Consider the following 23,505-nt stretch of genomic DNA (forward strand, 5'->3'; position numbering starts at 1 on the left):
ATGCTCTTCCCTTCGATTTTGAATAGCTTTTACCTCAATCAGGATATCCAAGCAGGGGTCCAAATCACCAGCACTGAGCCTGGTAGTAAGGCCCTTCAGTAACAGGTTCACAGTGAAAGTCAGCACATGGAGCTAGAGAAGAAGAGAACAGATCATGTTTCCAACCCCCTGCATAGACCTTTTTAATAATACTGGATGGGGAGACTCCCACAGCAGAGACATCACAACTCACACACTGCACTTGAGTGCTCGTTACAGAAAAAAGTCACTGGGAGGACAAGAATCCATGTACCAGCAATCAGGAAGAGGGCCCCTGTCCCTCCACACACCAGCAGGAAAACCTCCTGTTTCCCCAGTGCTCTTACTGGTATTTTTAGGCTGTGCTAATTGGCACTTTGACTGTTAAAGCAGCCAGAAGCTCACGCTATTCCACTGTGGTAATTCACAAAAAAATCATTCTTAACCCAAACCACTGTGGAAAGAGGAAAGACGAATTAATAGTCAGAGCCTTGGCTCTTGATCTAGGAAGCAAGACTTCAATTAGCATCACCACATACTGTCTGTGTAGTCTCTGCGGCAACTCACCTCAGATCATGCTTGGGCCTAATGAACTTACTGGAAAGATTCCCACTAATTTTATGGGAATCAGAAATTCATCCTTCACCACCAAACCTCAGCTCTTCACTGGGAAGATGGAGATCCTCTCTTCTTCCCTGCTTAGACTCTTAAGTTCTTTGGGTACAGACCCTCATTTGACACTTGGCATAACAAAGACTCATGTAGGCACTAGCAATGGTATTTAGTCGTATTATACCAAGCTATTCTACCAGTGCAAAAGAATTTCAGTAGCAACTTCCCTTTGGATTCTCCTCCTAATATGTTTAAAAAACCTACAGAGAGTAGAAGAGGAAGAATTTCAGCATTACCTGGTACCCATGGACGAGAGTAGACTGCATCTCTTTTAAGATGTACAGAAGGTACCGCACTCCCAACACTTCCATGATTTTAGTGAGGGTGTTACGGGCAATGTCCCGGATTTCCTGAAATCTGTTCCTCAGAAATGTGCAGACTTTCAGCAGGATGCTGGAAATGGAGATAGACAGCTTAGTGCACCCCCAAAGAGAGCAGAACTAATTACACTGCTAGCTAGGGAGGCTGCTTTTCAGGGATGTTTTACAACCAGAGCTATAGTCAAAGCCAGCCTCACAGAAAGGCTGTATAGTCATACACACACCTACTGTCCTTCAAGATACTTTACAGATTGTCCTTTTTTTCTGTACACTATTCTCTCCGCAGCTCTGCCACCCCTACCTCTGCACCCTGCTTCACAGCTCTGCTCTTATTTAAGGACTTACCACGTTCCTTTCAAACCTAGCTTTAGAGAAGTCAAATGCTGACAGAGGGGAATGTCACTAGGAAAATGAGTTTCCAAAAAAGTATTTAAGGACTGTTAGGATGCCCCTCTTGGATTTAGTCTTGTACGTAACCACAGCTTGACAAAGGTACCTGCACTCATTTCCAGCACAAAGAACAGCATGTAAGGAGCTCTGATAGGATTTACCTTGGCAGGTTGGCTTCCATCACTTCCTGAGGAAGACACTGCATCATCCTGACCATTGCAAAAGCTAATGGAACACGAACTACCTCATCATCATTCACAGCGCTAGATTTCACAAGCTTGTGTTCCTCATCTCTTTTAACCTTTTTAAGACAGAGAAAGACACAATGCATTTTTAATATACATAAACAAATCTTGCTTTTTCTCAACAAACCCTAGAAGAGGTGAACAAGGCAACCTGCTGTCCTCTGCCGACTACAGGAAAAACCCAGACAGCTAAAGGACATGTGAGATGAATCCCTGTGTTTTCAATACAGAAGCTAAGTTGGGTGCTAGCAAGTGGCTGAGAACTTTTCAACAGCCTGCACAAAGTGAATCGTTTCACTTGTATAGTTCAAGCCAGTTCTCAGCAGGGAAGTGAAGACACCACACGGATACTGACCAGAGGGTCTGTCAGTAATCTCCATGACACACTAAAGGGGATGAAGCCTCTTTTTTGCTTTCAGGTGGTCTCTCCCCAGTTGTGCCTACGTTTTTTTTTATATGCTGCACTTCCACTGGGCTTTTTGAAGTAGCACCCCAGCCTTTATAGTAGCAGCCCAGGCTGCAAAACACCTTTCCAATGCCAACTCCTCACCTTTGCAACAATACACCTGTGCAATTTAGGCAAGATGTTGACTGTAACTGTATCTTGAATGTGTTTGATCAGACACTCCAGCTCCTCCTTATTTCGGGGTAAGAAAGAAACAGGTTTGGTCACTTGCTCAGCATCTTCAGATGTCTCAGCTGCTTGCTCAGGTTCTGCTGGCTCCTCAGGGAGATTCTTCCCTTTCTTTTCCTCAATGACCTCCTCTTCCCCTTCACTCTGCTCCAGCTCCATGGCTTCTTCACCCTCCACCACTGGCTCAAGGTCCATGGCAGTAGCTTCTGTCAAGTAATTGTCAAAAGCACAGGTAAATACAGGAGGCCACAAAAATTGAGCCCTTAAAAGAGACTCTTGTGATGGGTTTGGTCTGGACAAAGCTCCCACCTATCATCAGTGACAGCAAACAATCACTAAACATCAGAGTTGTTTTATTGGGTAGAGAAGCTCTGGCATGCCGGTTTCTGATAATCACCCCTCAGGGCTAGGCTTAAAGCAAAGACTAGGTTGCTCTTCAGCTGAACTTCACAGACAGCTTAGCAAAGGTCAATGTGCTTGAACCTTAGAGAAGTGCCATTCACTTATATTTGAGAATTTCACAAGGCAAGAGGTACTGACAAGCACAGTTGTGAGATATCGTCCTCCTTCCTCAGAGTATTCCAAAGGCTCCAACACAGGTAACCAGAATGGTGAAGAAGCCAAAGATACCACTTCTTCCCATGAAACAGTGGGGGAAGCAAAGCCGGAGCATACAGCACCCTGGTTAGGCTGCGGATAACAATGAGAGCAGCCAACATCGAGGACAAAAAACTGAGATGTGGCAGCAGTCACAGGGTTGGGTGCAGACCTTGCAGAACCCCCCAGATTTGCATAAACCTAGCCTAGGCTGTTTTGGCTTATGGAGGCCTGGGATGGAGAGGTAATGTGGAGATGGTTCCTCCCACATCTCCTCACTGAGTCAACACACAGGAGGACAGTCTGCATCGCTCCTGAGGAGGTCAGTCAAAACTAGCTTTCCAATATGGACATTTTTAAAAGCTGGGAGTAGCTGACCTCAAGAGTAAAACACAAAATTACGATTAGCTGCACTTTGAGCAATTAGAGGTAGTGTTTCTACAATCAGGAGCAGAAAGCTCACCTTGGTTCTCAACGGTCACAAGCTGCTTTTCAAGTGTTTTGTGGTCAAAATGAAAGGCTTCCAGCACTGTCTCTAACAAGCTGTGGAAGGAAAACACAAAGAGAGATCAGCTCTCCACCCAAAAAGGAGAAGCTGCATAGACCAACACAATGGAAAACCTTAAAAGAGGTTTTTAAAGAATTTCAGACTCAGTGACAGTGCAGCTTAAGGAGGTTTATCCTGAAATAACATACCAGGAAATAAAAACTGGTTGCTTTTCAGCTAGATGCATTCAGTGACCTAGCTCACTGTGAAACCTCACAGACAGTGGTACTGGAGCAATGGAGGTGTCCCAAGAGCAGGGACAGCCTGACAGGAGCAGAAGCTGCTAACGCTGGCATGCACTCAGTGAGACACAAAGAAAGCAAAGACCTGTTAATCCTTCATAGCTCAGTCACATTGAACTGCAAGGCCGTGCCTATTTTCACTTGCATAAGCCCACCTCAAAGGGGGCAATCTCTCGTCCCAGGGAAGAGGCTAAAATCCATGTGATGCTCCTTAAGACACTGAATTTTGCCTTAGCAGTCTTTGGAGAAACCTAGAACAGCATCGCTCACAGTACCTACCTGACTCCCAGCTTTGGACTGATCTGTCCTGTTTGCAGGACATGGATGAAATGCTTTAAGTGGTACAAGTACGCTGACCATGAGAGGTGTCGGCAGACAGCTCCAACAACTTCAACCGAGGCTGTTACCATATTTTCATGCTGCCCAAAAGACAGAAATTCAGCTGCTGTTAGTATTCATGCTGAACATGTGTCTAAAGCATACTTCACTCAAACCAAAAAGAGCCAGAAGCAGTAATGTCTGTCTAGAGGGGATGCTTGGTATTCAGCTCTTTTAGATCTCCTCCCGGTCACCAGGTAAAAAATAAAATAAAATCACAGCTCATCAAGCAGATCTCCGGACCCACCTCCTCCAAATATTTCTGCACACACATTTAACTTTTCTCACATAACTAAATCTATGGGCTCACTTGTGTGAAGAACTAAAAACCAGTCAAGATATCTAACCACAGACACACGGCACACTGCTGGGCTATGCTGATCAATTAGAAACACACATTGTTACCCCATTTCTGATGTGAAATAAAATGTGTTTGTTTCTTCACCAAGGTTTCAATCAACGCATCGTGCTTCCCATTGGTCAAAGCGACTGCAGTCACTCTACTGATGGGCACAGTCTGTATGGCTGCAGGTGCTGGGTCCTATGCCTAAGCTCTAATTGTTTCAGCTTCAGAAGAATATTTCTGACAGTAAGCAAATTAGACACCTGCTTGGTCTGACATAAGCAGCTCTGCTGTACTCCTAATAGCATGCAGGGAACTGTACAGAAGTGTGAAGCCTTGATTTTCCAAGTCGGAAGTAGAAAGTCTATCCACATTGACATTACAAGTAATTTCACTGCATATGTTTTCAATAAAATGTATGGAAAGTGACTAACAAAACGTCACCCTTCAAACTTTCATTACAAAGCTACTAATGATTTCAGAGGTTTTCAGCTGATTCCTGCAGTTCCTCCGTAACTCTAGAGAAAATAGTATTTATTCCCACCTCAATTACTAAGCACAGCCTACGTTCCCTAACACACACACTCTGCTGCCAAAGAGTGACTAACCTCACAATTGAACAGGAAGAGAGCAGTTTGGAGGCAGAGGGGAAAAAATAATAACCTGATTACAAAATATGCAAACAAATATAACACCAAATAAAAAAAAAAAAACACAAAACAAAAAAACCCCAAAAAATAAAACACCCTACCATAAAAAAACCCAAACCCCAAACAGTTAAGAAATCCATCTTTGAGAAACAGGACAGGTTTAGCAGATATAGGATTGGGCCCAGACTGCATCTGCACCTTCCAAACCCTCTTTCTGCCACCAAAAGCAGCACAGCACTCTTGTCTGAAAGGGGAACACTCTACAAACCTATCAGTCTTTTAAAGTACTTAGTCTTTTAAGGAGAATGGTATACAAGAAAGGTGAAAATATTCAAAATGGATGCATTCAATTTAAAAGCCTACCTTAAGCATTTTTTCACTAAAAATGGCAGTAGTAGCATAAGGCATGATGTAGTTCTGCAGGGATTTGGACGACAGCACAAGCTTGTTTTCAGTGAGCTGCTTAGCCAGTTTCCTCAGAGCTCGTGCCCTCCTGTGGATCTGAGCCAGACATGAGAGACAGTGAATGAGGTGGCCCTTGAGTCACAGCTAGCACGAGGGAGCACATACATTCAGCAGTTCTGAAAATGCCTCTATTTTAAGTAATGACATAAACATATTACAGGCATTTCCCAAGGACATGCCATGCCCTTTTCCTTCACCCTCTGGGCTTTCACTAGCCTTTTGCCTCAATAAATATTCCAAATCAATGGGATATTTCACTGTGAATTCAAAATCATAAGACTGTGCCATCTTCAGGTATCAGACAAGGGAGGCAACTGATACAAGATGAGAAGGCCTAATAAAATCACGAGGAGAAAAATTTAGACTCTACATATAACTACAGACTCTACATATATGTAGCAAAGGCGCTCTCTGATTAATCTCTGAAAGCAGGAGAAATGCTCTATTTTCATACTGCAAGAAAAAACAGGAGACCAGGCTTTGTGCAACGTTTATATTACAAAGGCCTGTGAATGAAAAGGGGCTGTAGAGTCTCCAGACAGAGAATAGCAGGGAACAGGCCATCAAAAACAAAAAGACCTGTTTCCCTGCCGATGTCAGAGGGATCCTCAGGACATTGTTGCTGACTGTGGGCTGGTTCACACACAGGTTGTAATTGTTGGAGTTGCCTGCTCAGGATCATGAATAATCACTTAAAATGAAAGCAATTCTTTTAGCTAAATTAGGGGGAGGTAAAAAACAGTGCTGCTAAATCACAGAACCAAGAAATTTCTATCTAGAAATACGAATTTGATTTGCAATCACCCATATGACGATGCCCACCCTCCCCCTTTTTTTTCTTTTTTAAAAAAAAATATCTAATGACACAGGTGCAATTTCTTTGTATACACAGTGCATAGATGCTTTGGAAAAAACACTATCCCACAGTAAAATGCTTTTGCTTTGGCAGGGGAAGAGAGGCACTAGGGAATGCCTGTCACCTTTTACCTGCATGTGTTTCATGTTCTCAAAGAAGTCCATGTCAGGATCATGGCGGTTGGTCAACTGGACCAAATCCCGGAATTCAGGATTTGCTGGGAACGTTTGAATGAGGCAGGAAAGCAATGATGTGTAGTCCTGCTGGATGTTCTGCAAGCAGCAAGCAGTGAATGTTAAGTACCCCTCAGAGAGGTTGCTACACACTCCTCAGAACAGCAGTGCTGTCATTTACAAGTGTTTCAGGCCAGGAAGTCCTATTCTTTGGTAACAGCAAATACACCTATATTTTGGACTGCACATAAATTAAGGTCTCCCCTCCAAAGAATGAGCTACAACCAAGAAAACCTGAACAATGGAAAAGAAACAAGACAGCTGAGTTCTATAACTTTTTAGATTTTTATAAGATTTCAAATGAAGGGTAAGTTTACAGTGGGTACCTGCACTTCTTATCCCAGCAAGGGACTCCGAAAACTCATCCATAAAATGTCTCACATAACCTGGTGTCCTGAAGACAGCTGGAGATGCCTAATCAGATAGCATTGCCTTACCTCAGTCTTACTCTTCAGCCCCCTTCTCACAGACTCCAGGAGAGTGTGCTGGACTAGCTCCTTGTAGTCATCTTCTGTGTGGTCGATTTCTGCCAGTCGTCGGATAAAACTGGTCAAGCAAAGGCTTGCGTTGTCACTAAGAGCCATATCCCCTAGCTGAGTGGATGAAGAAATTGTACCACATGAGTCTGGATGTAACACCTTTTTCTTCCCAAAAGACTGAACAGTACCACTGGACACAACATAACAAGGCCTGTAGAGACGCAGTGACTCTTGAGACGCTTCCTGTAGAAGTTCTAGTCTTGAATTAATGCCCACCCTTCCAATCAGGAAAAATCCTTTTAGATTAACCAGCAGGCCCATACACCAGAACATGCTGCATCAAAAGCAGCCTTTCAAGACAGTAATATGCCTTTCATACAGTACAAATTGACTGAACAATTCGAGGGCTCACTGATAGAAAGGTGCACTGCGCTTGGGTGAGCCTTCTTGCTGCACTGTATTTGCCCTTTTGGACACACAGATGAAAAGGCAAGCGGATAAAACTTAAAACCAGGTGTTTGTAAGAAGACTCAAATATGCTCTCTGAATGTTTCACAGTGTCACAAAACAGCCAATGGAAATAATTTGGAAGTTAGATTCATCATGGACACATGGTACACAAAACAAGAGAAGGAACATTCAGCCAACCTGGATGGTATAGAAGCAGTTGTGCATAACGGGGATGAGGAAGTTGATATCCACTGCTTGCATTTCCTTGATGTGGGCTGTGATTGACTGGAATGCTGACAGACGTACATCAAAGTCGATATCATCGAGATGTCGTTGATCAAAGGCATTCAGCTAAGAGAGAGCAACAAGTCATTCATGAAAAAGGCCAGAAACATGAAAATACAATGTCGGGGAAAAACATGAGCAAAGAAACTGTGCATACCTTAACAACATCAGTAATATACTTCAATTCACTGTCCAAATCAGATAAAGTCTAAAAAGAAACATAAAAGAAAACAGTTTAATTGTTATAGTTGTTCAAAATTTGGAGAACTCAAGACTTTACCACTTGAGACAAAAAATAAAGCAACAGCATCAATCTTTCTCCTGTTAGAAGCTTAATAAGAGCCACTCTTCCATAAGATGGAAGACGTGTGTTTTAAGTTCATAAGTTTCTAAATATCTACACTGAGTGTTTCCTGGGTTTTCGTGATGAAAAATAAGTTATGTAAGTCACTTCAGAGAAGTACAAAACAGCGTGACTGCTATAAATCTGTGAGAGAAGAATACAAATAAAAATCATCTTCAGGATGCTGAAATCCATTCTTATTTCATCAAGATACAGGATTTGTTACTGATGAAGTGTGCTTTATTTGGCTTCTCTTACACAAAAGAAGCCCGGTGATGCTCAAATCAACCAGCTGTAAGCCAAAACTTTTACAAATCTTTGTGCAGCTCATTAATTTCTATCATATACAATTCTGCTACTTTCACCTAACAGATGATGCAGATTAAAAAGGTTTTAAAGTTCGTGTATAACAAAGGTAAATACTGCTATTTGTTTTGTTCTTGATCTCTTAGAACAAGTGAAAAAAGCACAGAAAGACAAGTAAAAATGTAATACCTGAAATACCAAGCACAACTTATGTCGAGACAGTTTGTTATGGATGACAGAAAAAAGCTTTGCCAGTGGTTTGAGAAAGCTCGTAGGGTTTGAGCAATGCCTGAGCAAGTTCTGCACTGTCTCCAGAATGTCAATTTCTGTACCCTGAAAGAGACACATAACTGTCAATAAATACTGAAACATCATGAGTTTATTTCATTTCATTGGGAAATATTTCAAAACACAGAGTGAAATCTGCTGTATTTTATTCAGATCACAGATACTGAATGAGAACAAAGAATTAGGAGGACACACTCAATGCAATCATCAAATTGCTTGGAAGCACTTGCAAACCTTTCAATTAGACACAAGCACAGTGTTAGAGAAGAATGTCATCATGATGAAGACTACTTTTTTGTGTCTTTCCTCAAACGACTCAAAGGTCAGGAGAACTAATAGAGCTTTAAAAAGTAGTCTTTCTTTAACCTGTGAAACGAACATTAATAGCACTGTATACTTGTATGGTCTCCCTGAATGGAAATCATATATGGTCCATTATGACTCATGATTTAAAAAACAAGAATCCTCTGTGAACAATTAAATGACCACTTGCAAAGCAGAAGCTACAGGTTGCTGCCTAGCAGTTCTTTCTGCACACCCAAAATCTCTCATTGAGCAGCTGCATGTCTTCTAAGAAAAACAAGACCCGAGCCTTGATCCAAGGATTCAGGCAATCAAGCCGAATAATCAACAGATTCATTCATTGTAGATGGGACTATATTTCTGAAAACAAGGTTTGGCAGCAAGGGAAACCCAGACAAAATAGTCTACCAGTATCCTCAGTGCTTGATTTATTTAACAGTTTACAAAAGCCTAAGCCATGGAGAGCTCTGCTTCCTTCAGTTGCAGCCCATATGCTTTGCATGCCTGAGGAATTTAGGATTTTAGGGAAGTTTCAGCTCTGATATACACTTCTGTACCCACAGATTCCTTAAGAGTGGAAGGAGAACAGAATGGAAGCAGGTGATACGGAAGCATGTTAGTAGTACTGTATAATGTTTGCCTTTCATCCTGCAACAGATCAGTGTAGCACTGCCCATTACACAGCATGTACCACATGCTCAACCATATGCATTCATATTGCTGTCCAGATGCTGTGGCTTTAGATTTGGGGTCCATAAAATCTACAGTGAAGAGCATTTATTTCAAACACTGCAAGGGATCTGGTGGATTGGCTACAGTGGCAAAGGAAGTAAAGACTGCATAAACACTTCTGCAGATCTTCCCCATGAAAAGGGGGAACAGAGTCAGCCTGGACACTGGCATCCGTGCAAAGCATCCAGTGACTTGTACACATCGACATGCAATAGCACAGCATGCTGAGCAGACTACAAGCACATAAAGACTTGATTTCAAGCTAATCATGAGAAATGGCATGTAAGCACTAAGATTTTTAACTGCATCTTAAACAAATCCACTTTATTGAAAGAAAAATGTATGTTTAAGGCAGGGGAAGGGGGGGTAGTAGTTTCTACCTACCTGCTCCATGTTACTCTGATAAAGGAAAGGGAGGAGAAGGCTCACAAGTACCGAATTCTGGCTCTTTTCCTGTATAAATTTGCTGATCCTGCACAATGAGACAAGATAATTTACAATTTTATATCAATCCAATCACCAGTATAGAACAAAGAAGAACTCAGTCAGCCCATCCATCTGTACGCAGGCTAATAGAGCGTACCCACCAAAATCATGGTATCAGCCCAAGTACTCAGTTCCACATGACTGCAGGCATTTCTGTACCTCTTCCTACCCGCAAGAGGCATTGGTTTTGAGTACCAGCAATAGGAGCAGCTAGAATACATTTCTGAAAACGTCTCCCCTCAGTCACCAGCAACTTGCAAGGCCAATGAGACATAATGTTTTTTAATTTGCAACCTATTACAAAAAGCCTCCTTCTTCCTCCCTCCTTCCAACTTTTTAACTGTTTTGAGCTCTAAAGAATCACTTACTTGGAAAGTATACTCAGCTCTTTGCTGACTTGAGCTCTATACTTCTTCTTTTTCACCTTCTCCACATTTAACATTGTTTTGCTGAAGTACTGAAGTATGGCAGGAACATGAGGCAGAACCAAGCGGCAACCTAGGCTGAGGTTCTCTGTAAGGGATACAACAGTTAGTGACACCCAACTCGGTGCTCCAAACAACAGAAAGGAGATCCAACCCTACACAAAGGCAGAAACACAGAGAAAGGAGGTTTCATCAGTGGAAGGAAAAAAAAAAAAAAAAAAAAAATCCATGGGAGCTATGAATGCGTAGGGCAGCTGGCTGCTGGGAACGTGCACCAGCACTTGCTGAGACCAAGTCTAACGTGTCTAAGCTGGGATCACAGAAAGCACACACAGAGAATAAAAGTTCTCCTCACAGATTTCAGTAACAGTCCTGGCAAGCGTGGGCTTATCAAAAGGTACCAAGGAGGTTCCTCAGAGGTAGTAACTGTCTCCTAAAATGGCTGGAGCATTTATAGATGCAGTTTTCTTTATTCTACCACTGACCTCTTGTGCAAATCAAAGCTGCCATAACAGGCACAGTGACAAGTGCTCTCCTTTCCACTACCTTTGAGTGTTACAGGTGAAAGATGTCTCCATGGCATCAAACACAGCACACCACCCTTCCTGCCTATTACCCCTCAAAGATAAAAGGAATCAATGGCAGGTCTTTCTTGTCAGGGAGCAGAGACTAAACATCAGTGATACATGACCATGGGCATATGGGGAGTGGGCTTTTACATAGAACTTGATGTTAGGCTCAGAGTCAAGTCAGCAATGCAGTTCTTGAAGTTATCCTATCATTCAAAGCTTCACAGACAAAACAGGTCAACACCACAAACATCTTCCCTCTTCATAAGGAATTTCTCCATGCTCAGGACCCTGACACTCAAATGCGGATCTCACCAGTCACGAGACAAGCAGGACTTTACAGTTCTTGAGCATGCCAAGACAAATTTGTACATTGACTTTTCCATCTCCACTGGGAGGCCTCCTTCCCCGGTATTCTCAGCCAGTGTAAAGACAACCTCAACATAATCTAACACCTCCATCCAAAGCACCCAACGGGCCTCTCTCGACTCTTACGCAGGCATACCTTCTGTCACTTCTCCAGTGACCATGACAACACAGTCGGTCACACTCAGACTGGAAACCTGCTCCGTGGGTTCAAAGTCTGGGCTGTTGAGAAGACTATCAGCTATGTCCATCACAAGACTGGATGTGGCCTCAGACAGATTCTTGGCTGACAGGACAGCAAACACATTTGACAGTATATCACACTCTGGGTGATCTGGGCGCTGCTTGGCCAGCAAGGGGAAATACCTGAGAGAAAGAATATAAAAAAGGCAGACTGAAAATTTCAGTTTAGAACTTCGTACTACTTTTGTGCAAAAACTCACACAAGAAGATAATGACTGTCTTCCACTTCAAACAGGGAAAAAGCGCAAAAAATCACAGAACGACAGTGTCATGAAAAACAGAATGAATGGAGGTTGAGAGGTCATCAAGTTCCTTTTCTTGCATCATCTAAACCTAACCCTTTCTCCACAGATGTTTGTCCAAGTCTCCTGTTATTCTGCTCCTAACCTAATGATCCAATACCATTTTTTACAGAAGTTTCTATAGAAGTTCTTCATGCCTACAAATGACAAGTCTTAATACAGATACTGGATACTTCAAGCAAAGGAAAAGCAGTGAGTCTGTGAAGAGGTAAAAATCACTCAAGACAGCCGAGTTGGAATTTCTCATGGTGTCTGCATCAAAAAAAGCTCTCTTACAACTTCTAGTGTCAGAATTTCAGTCACAAATTCTGTGCGGAACCTGCCCACATTCATTCATAAAATAGATAGAAATGGGGAATCAAAAACATGAATGAAATGATGTATTGTAAAACTGACTCCCCACCTCCCAAGACTAAGAAGTCATTGGTCAAGACACAGATATATTCTCAGAAGTCAGCCCTCCTCCTCCTCCTCACCCGTCAGCTGGGTTTGGGCTACATATCTGCTTGGTTGTTCATATATGGGAAAAGCAGTCCAATAAAAACAGAGTAATTGCATAAATTGGAAAGCTTCACAACTGCATCTGGACTGCTATCAAAAGAATAACAGTCTAATGGAAAAAGAAAATATGGGTTTTGACACAATTATTCATAACCTGTTAGCGTGCTCTTTTTCTCCTTGAATTTTGTGTACCCAGGAGAAGTACTTATGTTTCTTTGTGAGAGCAACACTTACCTGGGATTCTTACTCCAGGTGTGAATGAGTTTAAGCAGAAAAGTTGGAGAATACTGACTCTCTGAAGCCAATCTGCAGACCTAAAGGAGACAAAAATCAGATACCAATGCAACATGAGTACATAAAGCCACTTAAAAACCTCATCTCTAACAAAGACCTCACTACAATCTATAGTTTACCTTTTTTTCGAAAGTAATTTCATCAACATTTTTCTAGCTCCCTCAATATTTGTGGAATCACTCTTAGATTATCTTACTCCTATTTATACACTATTCCAGCTACCATTTTTGCCCTCCTCTTGAAACTGGCTCCCCATGGAGCCTCACATTTGCCACAGAGACCTAGCAGCCTCTGTGGACATACCCATGAGATCTCAAGCGCAACACCCAAGGCTCACTCCTCCCACACTTCCTATGCCCTGGCCGCAGCACCTGCCATTCCAGCATCTGCTCTATGTCTCCATGGCCTCGCTGCTATAAAATCACCCCCTCTGCTCAGGGAGAGGCTCAAGCACTGCACCGCACCCTGGGAATGGGATCTCCTAACAGGGTTCTGTGTCCAAAACAACTCCACCTAAGAGTTGCCCGGCCAAAAGCCCACACAGTAGCTGCTGCTCCTTCGCATGACTGGACACAGGCAAGAGACCCAGTGCACAGATCTGGCTCCCTTCTCTCTGCCACTCTGCAACCCAACAGGCTGCATGCAAGTCACACAGCTGGGTTTCCACCCTGACCACAGGTGGACTGTCAGCAGGGCACTGTTGGTGAACACACAAGCAGGGGAGGCTCCAGTTCATTCAGGGGCAATAGCCAGGACGGTGTATGTGGGGTTTGGACTAGCTCAGTCTGGGCTCAAGACCTAAGCATAACAGAAAAGAAGGCAGGTCCAACCGTCATAGCCAGGGTCTTAGAAAGCTTCTTCTCCTTCCCCCAAAGGCTGGTAATGTTATCGCTCTGCATAAAACAGAGCTTTTCTGAATGATGTACAATGAAGAGTAAACTGTTAATCTAATCCTGTGGGAATGCTGCTCTGCAGACTAACGATACTGAGCCTCCACAGCAAACTCCTGAGGTATGAAGAGCAGCAAACTCCAGTTCCAAGTACAACAGGCTTAAAACAATTTGCCCCTCTACGAGTTTTTATAGACTTCAGTTCCATAGCTTCAAAAAAGGAAAGCACACAAGTTGAACGATTCTTCTGCCAAACCCAAATCTTCATGGAGTTCACTGGTAGAGACTCCCTCTAGAGGGAGCTTCTGGATCATACTACCACCAAAGCTCCAAAACCAGCTCTGTCTTCCTGACATCTGTAAGGACAACAGGAATTCTAACTATTTAGTCCTCACACAGGACTCCCAGCAGGCAAGCACAAAAGCACACTGCCCACTGACAGACCCTGCTGGGTCCTTCCTTTCCTGCAGCAGCGTTTGTTTCTGCAGTCCCCTACCACAGGCCCAATAACTGTCACACAGAAAAGTAGCAAAGTGCACAAAGAAGTGACTAATATTATTTTGCTTCCCTGAAGCATCCAGGGAAGAAGTCTGCTTCTGTAGTTAAAGAACAAAGAAATGACATCCATTTTATTCAGATGAATTAATTTATACTTTAGCCTGTGATTTGATTATTCCAGGACTAATCAGACATGAGCCAAGAAACTGGCCTTGCACAGACACATCAGAATGCCAGAATCTGTCTGAGGCCGCATCCAATCTTGTGATGGACATAACTGACACGATGGACTCCAGTGCAGCTGGAGTTCTCTGCATGGTACATGCTACATATAAACTGTTGGGAAGAAAAAGAAATACTTACCTGAGGCCATACCACTGCGTGGAAAACTGCATCAATCTCTTCCGCACTAAAGCTGTAGGTCTCATAATCAGAAAAAAACTCCACCACAAGCTTGAGTCCAAGACGTCTCAAATTCTTCAGTGGATTAATCAACCTAGGTTGGACCTGTAAAAAAAAAAAAAAAAACCACCACCACCAAAACAAAAAAACCCAGTAACACCTTTGCAGAACAGCTACTAACTATTTGCTCTGAAATTAAATACAGCAATTCGTTGACCACAGACACAACCTTTGCTGGAACTATCACAATGTTCTTCTGTTTTCTCCTGTAACTTGTTCACAGTAGCAATCTACCTCTCAGAGCTGACCTACATTTTTCTAAGGGGTGCCTGTTCCTGCACTTACTCAGTTACACAGGACTCCTTCAGCTCATGAAAATCCATGCTGATAGGTCTGAAGTAGCATCTGCCCTTTTTGGACAAAATGCACAAAGCTACAACACAGTTACATTTCCAGCCCTGACACTTAAATAATTGTTTTACACAGGAAAGGACCCAAATCAGCTCTCGAAAGTGAAGTTGTGTTTTGCATACTGAGATCTACTGGGAAGAAAAGAAATCAACAGACAAGGAGAAGGGGGAGGAATAGAGAAGGCAAGAATGCGAATCACCTCCTCCAGCGTGCGGAGGGGAAGCATAGCATTTCGTTACAGGAAGATGCTTCCTGTACCCATTGAGCACTTACATTCCATAGCCTTTCTTGGGAAAAGCATTTCAGTAAGGAAATCAGCCACATAGCTAATCATGCAGTTATTCATGCACTGCGGCATTCCGACTCCTCTCCTGGAGAAGAGTCTTGACTTGAGTAACCTAAATTATTTCCATACTGTGCAATGCAGCTCACAGCACAAACACATGAGGTAGCTTCACAGTGCAGGGGTACTGAACTCCGGTCTCAGAAACAACGGAGCCATGTCAGAGCAAATAAAGGCCGCTGTCCGAGACTGGAGCTACATCTTGGGTTCCTCAGGGTCTCCAGTACATATCATGATCCACCACACGGAATAAACACTTTTATCTCTAATTTTGCAAAGCAGCTTTAGTGTCAAAGTCTCACTGAAAGACATCACAATTTTTTTTATTTGATGTGCCTATGGACTTCTGAAGATACTACCCTCTACCATGCAATACACTGCTATACTCCCTTTGCACCCAAAATCACAGCTAAAAAGACAAAGAGGAGATGGTGGAAAAGGAACTAAACATGCTGTTGCTCAGGTCCTCCCCAGCTGTGGTGAATGTGTACTAATGGCACGCAATCAGCTTCCAGGCAGCAAGTGAGCTGCTTGAAGGGCCAAAGAAAGCATTAACCAGGCCGCAATGGCTAATGGTGACTCCCGAGCAAAATAATTTTGGGTCTCACACCATTCAATTGCTGTAAGAGCAATCCTCTGAGATCAAGTGTTTGAGAGGACAAAGAAACTCAATACTGAACACAAACAGTAGGAAACGGTAAATTAATAACTTGGCTTAAAACAGTCAAAGTTGATGTTTAACTCTCCAGGCAGTATCAGCCTGCAATAAATTACTCTCAAACTCCAAGAATGTCTTCTAATCATTAGCCAAGATAAACAAATTTCTCACACTCTTCCTTGAGCTTTTAACATCTCATGGGCTAATGAAGTGCTAAATTAAGTTCAGACAAATGACAGACTGTCACTCCACACATTACACAACGACGACAGGACCACTGTAGTAACCCTAGCAAAATGTGACTATCCCAGCAATGAATGAAGCAGCTTTTAAAACTCCTTTCCCAGTTTAAAACAGATAAGCACATGCAATCCATTGCTTAAGTCAGACTGTGGGATGCTGCTGTCCTAAAAATTGCTCATCCCCTTCGTAAATGAAGGCAGCCACAAAATCATAGAATCGTTTAGGTTGGAAAAGACCTTTAAGATCATCAAGTCCAACCATTAACCTAGCACTGCCAAGTCCACCACTAAACCATGTCCCTAAGCACCACATCTACATTTTTTTTTTTAAATACCTCCAGGGATGGAGACTCAACCACTTCCCAGAGCAGCCTGATCCGGTGCTTGATAACCCTGTCAGTGAAGAAATTTTTCCTAATATCCAATCTAAACCTCCCCTGGTGCAACTTGAGGCCATTTCCTCTTGTCCTATCGCTTGCTACTTGGCAAAAGAGACTGATCCCCACCTCGCTACAGCCTCCTTTCAGGTAGTTGTAGAGAGCAATAAGGTCTCCCATCAGCCTCCTTTTCTCCAGGCCAAACAACCCCAGTTCCCTCAGCCGCTCCTTATAGGACATGCTCTAGACCCTTCACCAGCTTTGCTGCTCTTCTTTGGACACACTCCAGCACCTCAATGTCTTTCCTGTAGTGAGGGGCCCAAAACTGAACACAGTAGTCACAGTGCGGCCTCTCCAGTGCTGAGTACAAGGGGACGATCACTTCCCTAGTCCTGCTGGCCACACTATTCCTGATACAAGACAGGATGCTATTGGCCTTCTTGGCCACCTGGGCACACTGCCACCTCATATTCCATAGCCAGATTAAGTTCCAGTTGGGCTTTGGCCTTTCTAATCTTCTCTCTGCATAACCTCATGACATCTTTGTAGTCCTCCTGAGTTGCCTGCTCCTTCTTCCAAAGGTCGTAAACTCCTTTTTTTCCTGAGTTCCACCCAAAGCTCTCTGTTCAGCCAGGCCAGTCTTCTCCCCTGCCAGCTTGTCTTTCAGCACATGGGGACAGCATGCTCCTGAGCCTGTAAGATTTCCTTCTTGAAGAAAGTCCACCCTTCCTGGACTCTTTTGCCCTTCAGGACTGCTTCCCGAGGGACTCTGTCAACGAGGCTCCTAAACAGGCCAAAGTCTGCCCTCTGAAAGTCCAAGGTAGCAGTTCTGCTGACCCCCCTCCTTACTTCTTCAAGAATCGAAAACTCTAACATTTCATGATTGCTATGCTCAAGATGGCCCCCAACCATCACATCACCTACAAGTCCTTCTCTGTTCACAAACAAGAGATCCAGCAGGGTGCCTTCCCTAGTTGATTCACTCACCAGCTGTGTCAGGAAGTTATCTTCCACACACTCCAGGAACCTCCTAAACTGTTTCCTCTCTGCTGTATTGTATTTCCAGCAGACATCTGGTAAGTCGAAGTCCCCCACGAGAGCAAGGGCTAGCGATTCTGAGACTTCTCCCAGCTGCTTATAGAATACTTCATCAGCCTCTTCATCCTGGTTGGGTAGTCTATAACAGACTCCCACCGTGATATCTGCCTTGTTGGCCTTTCTCTTGATTCTTACCCATAAACACTCAACACAGTCACAAGGTTCTGTGCAGCCTGCAGGCAACTATGGGACCTTGGATGCCACCTAAATGCAAAGCCTTGCTTTGTTTGATAGACTGTTTTCAAGACAAGTTCTAACCTCGAATGCTCACAGATGGGTCTTGGCAAGAACACACGCATATAGTGACAAAACATTCCTTACCTAACGCCACTTGCTCAGTCTATCATCATCTAATTTCTTTCAACACCACAGCGATGATGATGAACGTACAGTTTGCTTGTTGCTCACCTAATATACAATCATGCTCTGCGCTGGACCAAACTCAGGCTTTCCTTTTCCTATTTGATTGAAGCCTGGCAAAGGCACTAGTTTCAGAAAGACAGAAAAGGATGGCTCAATGTCATAGCTTCCAAACAGCTGGCAACAGACCCCCTGAGCTATCTGGGCTAGAGCTCAGGGATCTCTGCGCTGCTCTCCTGGGCACACGGCAGCAATAAGCCAACAGGCCCCGTCTTTAGGTGCAGCCAATCTTTAACAGAATGTTTTCCTCACCTGACCTTTTCTGCATCTACAGCCATTGCACAGCAAGAACAAAAACATTCACAGTGCTCTGCAGATACCTGGCTAAGACCCAAATTGTGACACTGGATTAGCATGACTACTCCTAATACAGAGCTGAACGTGCTTCTAATGTGCTGAAAGCATGGCTGGTAGCCATGTGTCCCTGTGTCCCGTGGCAGGAGACACATTTTTTAAAAATGTGTTTTGAATATCTCAGTCTTGATTCTCACTTCTTTAAGTTTTGTTTTGACAGTTCATAGATACATTCTGTCTACTTTTTCTTCTTAGAGCAGGATACTTAAACCAGTCTAGGGCAAACTATCATCAAAGTTGATATTAGGTGATACACCCCATCTAAACACATAGCTGGTCTCCCAGAAACAGGACTACATGTACACTACATATACAATGCGCGTTACATGTGTAAAATTTTACAATCCCTTTGCCTTTACAAACAGGATACTATATTTGAGAGGAAACGGCCTCAAGCTGCGCCAGGGGAAGTTTAGGTTGGATATTAGGAAAAACGTCTTCACTGAAAGGGCAGTCAGGCATTGGAACAGGCTGCCCAGGGAAGTGGTACCCTGGAGGTATCACTGTAGATAAACACTGTTATCATCCACAATGCTGAGCTCCCCTAGAGTCTAGCAATGCTACAAAACACCTCAAAGTCAAGTTTTGCTCTGAAGTCCCCAGGCAAGGAACTTTAAATCCCCTCCTTCCCCTGCTCAAATATTTTATCCTTGCAGCCAAGAAACTACACCTTTAAGGACAATTTCATCTTCCAGCCATAACTACCGTTATGTCCTTACAACAAATCATTTACCTTTCCCTTATGCCCATCTGTCCACAGAGCAGATAGGTAGCAATGCACAGAGATCACCTCCAACTCTCTCTTCAGTAACTCAAACAAAAATGCAGTCCAAAGCAGCTTTCAAAATATATTACCTCTGCCTGCACTGCCTGAGCCCTGTACCACTTTCAGAAAAATATCATTGGCCTCTATTTTGACAGACATCTAATTGCTAAGCTTCACTCCATGCTGGCATTAAACTTATCCGTATCTGAACCAGTGAAGGTGTGTGTACATATGCAAGCTAAGGGGAGGAGGAGGGAAAGGAATTTAATTTACATGTATGTTTGTATATCATACCTTCTCTCTTTGCTGGAGGATGCAGGATACCACAGCCGTCATGCAGAGCAGAATCTGCAGAATTTCAGGCAGGTACTGATGGATCAAATGTCCCATGTTTTTCAACACAACTTCAAGACCGTTGAAGAGGCTATGCTGACGCCCAAGAGGCAGGACTTTAGCTAAATCCAGCTCTGACATACTTTGAAGCACTGCAGCCTGGCAAGGCCCTGCAATAGGCAAAGGGACAGCAACTTATCTAGAGAAGCCCCGTGAAGATACTCACTACTGAAAATAATTCTCAATGAAAAACAGTATAATCTGGCCCTAAATTACAGTTCCTCACATTTAGCTTTTTAAATAAGGACAGCTCCAGGTCTCCATCTCCTGTGACACTTAGATGTCTCCCACTGATACAGTATCAGAGCACTTCACAACCTCTGTTTATTGTCATCGTACTCAGGCTAGCCTACACTGCCAGTGATTGCTCATTCCTGGCCTGCTACAGCTTACTTGCACAGCTGTGGCTGTGCATTCAGTTTTTCTGACCTTGGACCTGTAAAACAGAGCGATCGTGCTTTGTAAGGAAAAGCTCAGGGGAATCTCAGTCCTTATCAAAAGTTTACTTTCATCCTTTCATCCTTCCAAGGCACCATTAGAGACAAACTGAAGCACATAACAGTACTAAGCGTATTTATCCTCCCACATCTCTACAGGTCAGGAAGCACCATACCCCCAGGTTCTACTGCCTGTACCTACCATTACTGAAGTGCTTCACAGCTTCAAAGAGTAGATCCAAGAACATTCGTATCTCTTCTGGCAGTGAGCCGGCAAGAAATCGCAGAACGATCGACATGCGAGTGCCTGCTGAAGACTTGCCCTGTGTTTTGCTCCCTGTTTTGTTTCTCATTCTGCCATAGAGAATTCTTCAAGAGCCAAAAAGAGATTGCATTAGCTTTCGGCAAGCCATCTGTTTCCTAGCCTCTTATTCTGCAGGAGAAACTCCATTAAAAATATTCTCTAGTGAGAACAAGCTGAGTGGAAGTCCCCCCTTCAGGGTCTCCACTGAATTGCTCCACATTGCCCAGAAACATCCCAGTGAAAGATCAGCTTCTGCTGCTACAATGGAAGCTTTGCTGGAGACTTCAGGTATAAAACTAGAATACCTCCAGGCTAGCTTGAGGGCAGCTACTGCTGAAGAAGCAGCCTGCACCAGTACTTGCATCACTGTATCTTAATAAAAATACATGGTAATACTCAGTGAACTGAAATGTTCTCACAGTTCTCTGTAAGCCTTAGAAGAAACAGTATTTACCAAAATGCTGTTTTTAAAGAAAACACCATTTGCATAACATTACATAAATGTGTTAATAAGGAAACCATGCAGAACATCACAAACTAAGTCGTCAGACTATACCATTACTCATAGGTTTATCTCAACTGTTTAAAATGAGAAGCAGCAGCATTACATCTCTGCTTCTGGTACTTTGACATGAAACTTTTAAACCTGCACTTCATGACACACCTCATAAGAACAGGGATGAGATCTGGTCGATGCTCCATTTTTACCACTGCGGTCTCCTCAGAAATACTGAAATGAACTATTTCTTCTTTAAAACTCTTGTCCTCCAGTAGCCTTTGCAAGTTCTCCCTGAGAGTAATAAACATTATTTGAGGGCAGGTAGGGGTTATAAAAATAAACAGACACACATATGCACCTATATCTTATTACCTACCTATCTAATCTATGCTGTGTATAAAATACTAAAGTACAATGTTCCCACACTTTTATCAAAAAATATTTAAAAAAACAGCAAGTCCAAGCTAATTATGTAGGAAAGGACCTCCTGGACACATTCTGAAGAGATTATTCAACCACAAACTACAGTTTTATGCTGTCACTTTCTCTGGGTGGTTACAAATCATCAGTACAAAAGACCTCTTTGAAAATGATGCACACACTATTCTGGGACAGAATAAAAGTGTTGCCATTTTCCTGTAAACAAAAAAGAGACACTGACCAACCTCAAGACCTTATTTCCTGTTTAACATAGGAAATATACAGCTGGCTTAAAATTAAATTTTATACATACATCTTCAACAAATACAGGAAAGTCTCTCTCTTTGACGCAACTGACCCCAAGCAGGATTCTGATATGACAGCAGGCTCATTCACCGATGCTAAAATAATATAAAAGCTTTTACCTGTATGGCAGTAGATGAGGATGCTTGTATGTCATTATACAGTCAAGAGCTATTCTCTGTACATTCTGGTCTTGATGGGACAGTAACTGCAAATGACAAAATAAAGAAAATGAGCCCCTATCTAGAAGACAGAAGAGCTTACCGAAAACCGTGAAACAACGCAAAGGCTCCAAGCTCAAGCAGGTTCTGGACTAGCTTATCAAAATGGAAACAGAATGTATGTGTTGCCAGTATAAAGCCAAGATGAGAATACACAACTGTCACTCATTAAAAGCGGACATGGTTGCTGGTAGTTCATATATACTTCCCCGCCACATCTACATAGGATAGTTATAATATCTGGTTTTTCATAATTGTCTTTTGGACCACTGTCAGCTTGCATTTTCAACTTCCAAAACCAGTTACCAGTTGCGTATCTGGGAAGACTGGATTTAAAAGCAGACTACCCAAAGCATCCCAAGACACATGTATTTCTTTCCTGTGACAAACACAAAATACTCAGTTGATATGCAAAGTCTCACTGAGATTTGCCCTCTCTCGAAGATGACTCCTCATAACCTAGGCACTAAGAAATACAGGTAATTTCCCCAGGTGGCACCCTTATCAGTTCTTCAGTCTCCTACCAAACAGCACAGGCACGAATCAGCAAAGGTCACTTTTTCCATGACATCCCTATGCCAGACAGACCCACCAGCCATGACAATATATGTGCCAAGGCACAGAAATGGCAAACAGTAAGTGATGAAGTAATCTCTCTTCTTATGTCAGGCTGTTCTTCATGCACTGTTTTGACTTGTATGCATCTGTTCAATATTTTCCTAAGAATACAGGCAAGCAAACACATGGACCAACTCTTTTCCTAAGCAAAACTCTGAGGTTGACTGCAACAGAGTGGTTGTTCATTAGAGATTCTCAAATCTGGGGACTAATGAATGGACCTTCCAACTGCCACACTGGGTGCCAGGCGAAACTCAGGGAACTAACAGGTTTGTACCATTTAATACACTGACCACAGCCCCAGAGAACACAAATTGGGAACAATTAGAGCAAACCTCAATGATCTGAACAAATCCACAAATCGGGAACCAACAAAACCCAGTCAAACTAATAAAATATCCTTTTAATGAGTGTAGGATAAAGACTTAGAATCCCTCTTTAGTCATATTTTTGACAATTCCTTCAGGGAAATCCCTCAAAAAGGAATCTTATCAAATTGAATATTCCTCAAGAAGAAATTCTATTTTCTTTTTTTTGATGCAAAATGATCTGTAGTTCACATTGACCATACTCTTTGTAGACACAACACTGTAGGACAAGGATAAATCTCCTCAGGTCTTCCCCAAGCTTTAGATTCACAATCCTCTTCCAGATCCTGCTGTGCAAGTGGAAGAGACTCCCTCTACAGTCACTCCTCCACCTTGCCAACGACTACCACTTGTCTGCTGCCAGATATGTTTGCATGAGCCACACCTGGCAAACTAAGCCAGGTATCTCAAGCAGGTCTTTGCTAACAGGGCTCATTTCAAGTGAAGCTGGCTGGGAAGCCCTCTCAAGGACAGCTCCTTTTTCAGCTATCATGTCTGGGTTCAGAAAACGACAGGTTTCT

The 23,505-nt window shown here is 43.0% G+C and overlaps 1 protein-coding gene across 4 annotated transcripts in view; it reads right to left on the reverse strand.

Annotated features, from left to right (window-relative positions):
- UTP20 (UTP20 small subunit processome component) overlaps positions 1-23,505 on the reverse strand; it is a 65,684-nt gene that overhangs the window by 17,546 nt on the left and 24,633 nt on the right. For all 4 annotated transcript variants that reach the window (XM_082308633.1, XM_082308634.1, XM_082308632.1 and 1 more), the window contains 21 exons: positions 21,900-21,985; positions 21,220-21,345; positions 20,454-20,620; positions 19,716-19,924; positions 14,714-14,857; positions 12,903-12,982; positions 11,762-11,988; positions 10,631-10,775; positions 10,161-10,248; positions 8,643-8,786; positions 7,962-8,012; positions 7,718-7,870; positions 7,028-7,183; positions 6,489-6,629; positions 5,400-5,537; positions 3,945-4,084; positions 3,340-3,419; positions 2,196-2,485; positions 1,562-1,701; positions 927-1,083; positions 34-132 (listed from right to left, as the gene is read on the reverse strand). In XM_082308633.1, the coding sequence (XP_082164759.1) occupies positions 34-132; positions 927-1,083; positions 1,562-1,701; positions 2,196-2,485; positions 3,340-3,419; positions 3,945-4,084; positions 5,400-5,537; positions 6,489-6,629; positions 7,028-7,183; positions 7,718-7,870; positions 7,962-8,012; positions 8,643-8,786; positions 10,161-10,248; positions 10,631-10,775; positions 11,762-11,988; positions 12,903-12,982; positions 14,714-14,857; positions 19,716-19,924; positions 20,454-20,620; positions 21,220-21,345; positions 21,900-21,985 (2,961 nt within the window). The remainder of the gene's footprint in view (positions 1-33; positions 133-926; positions 1,084-1,561; positions 1,702-2,195; positions 2,486-3,339; positions 3,420-3,944; positions 4,085-5,399; positions 5,538-6,488; positions 6,630-7,027; positions 7,184-7,717; positions 7,871-7,961; positions 8,013-8,642; positions 8,787-10,160; positions 10,249-10,630; positions 10,776-11,761; positions 11,989-12,902; positions 12,983-14,713; positions 14,858-19,715; positions 19,925-20,453; positions 20,621-21,219; positions 21,346-21,899; positions 21,986-23,505) is intronic.

The sequence above is a fragment of the Platalea leucorodia genome (genome assembly GCF_965183815.1).
Source record: "Platalea leucorodia genome assembly, chromosome: 4".
Classification (NCBI taxonomy): Eukaryota; Metazoa; Chordata; class Aves; order Pelecaniformes; family Threskiornithidae; genus Platalea; species Platalea leucorodia.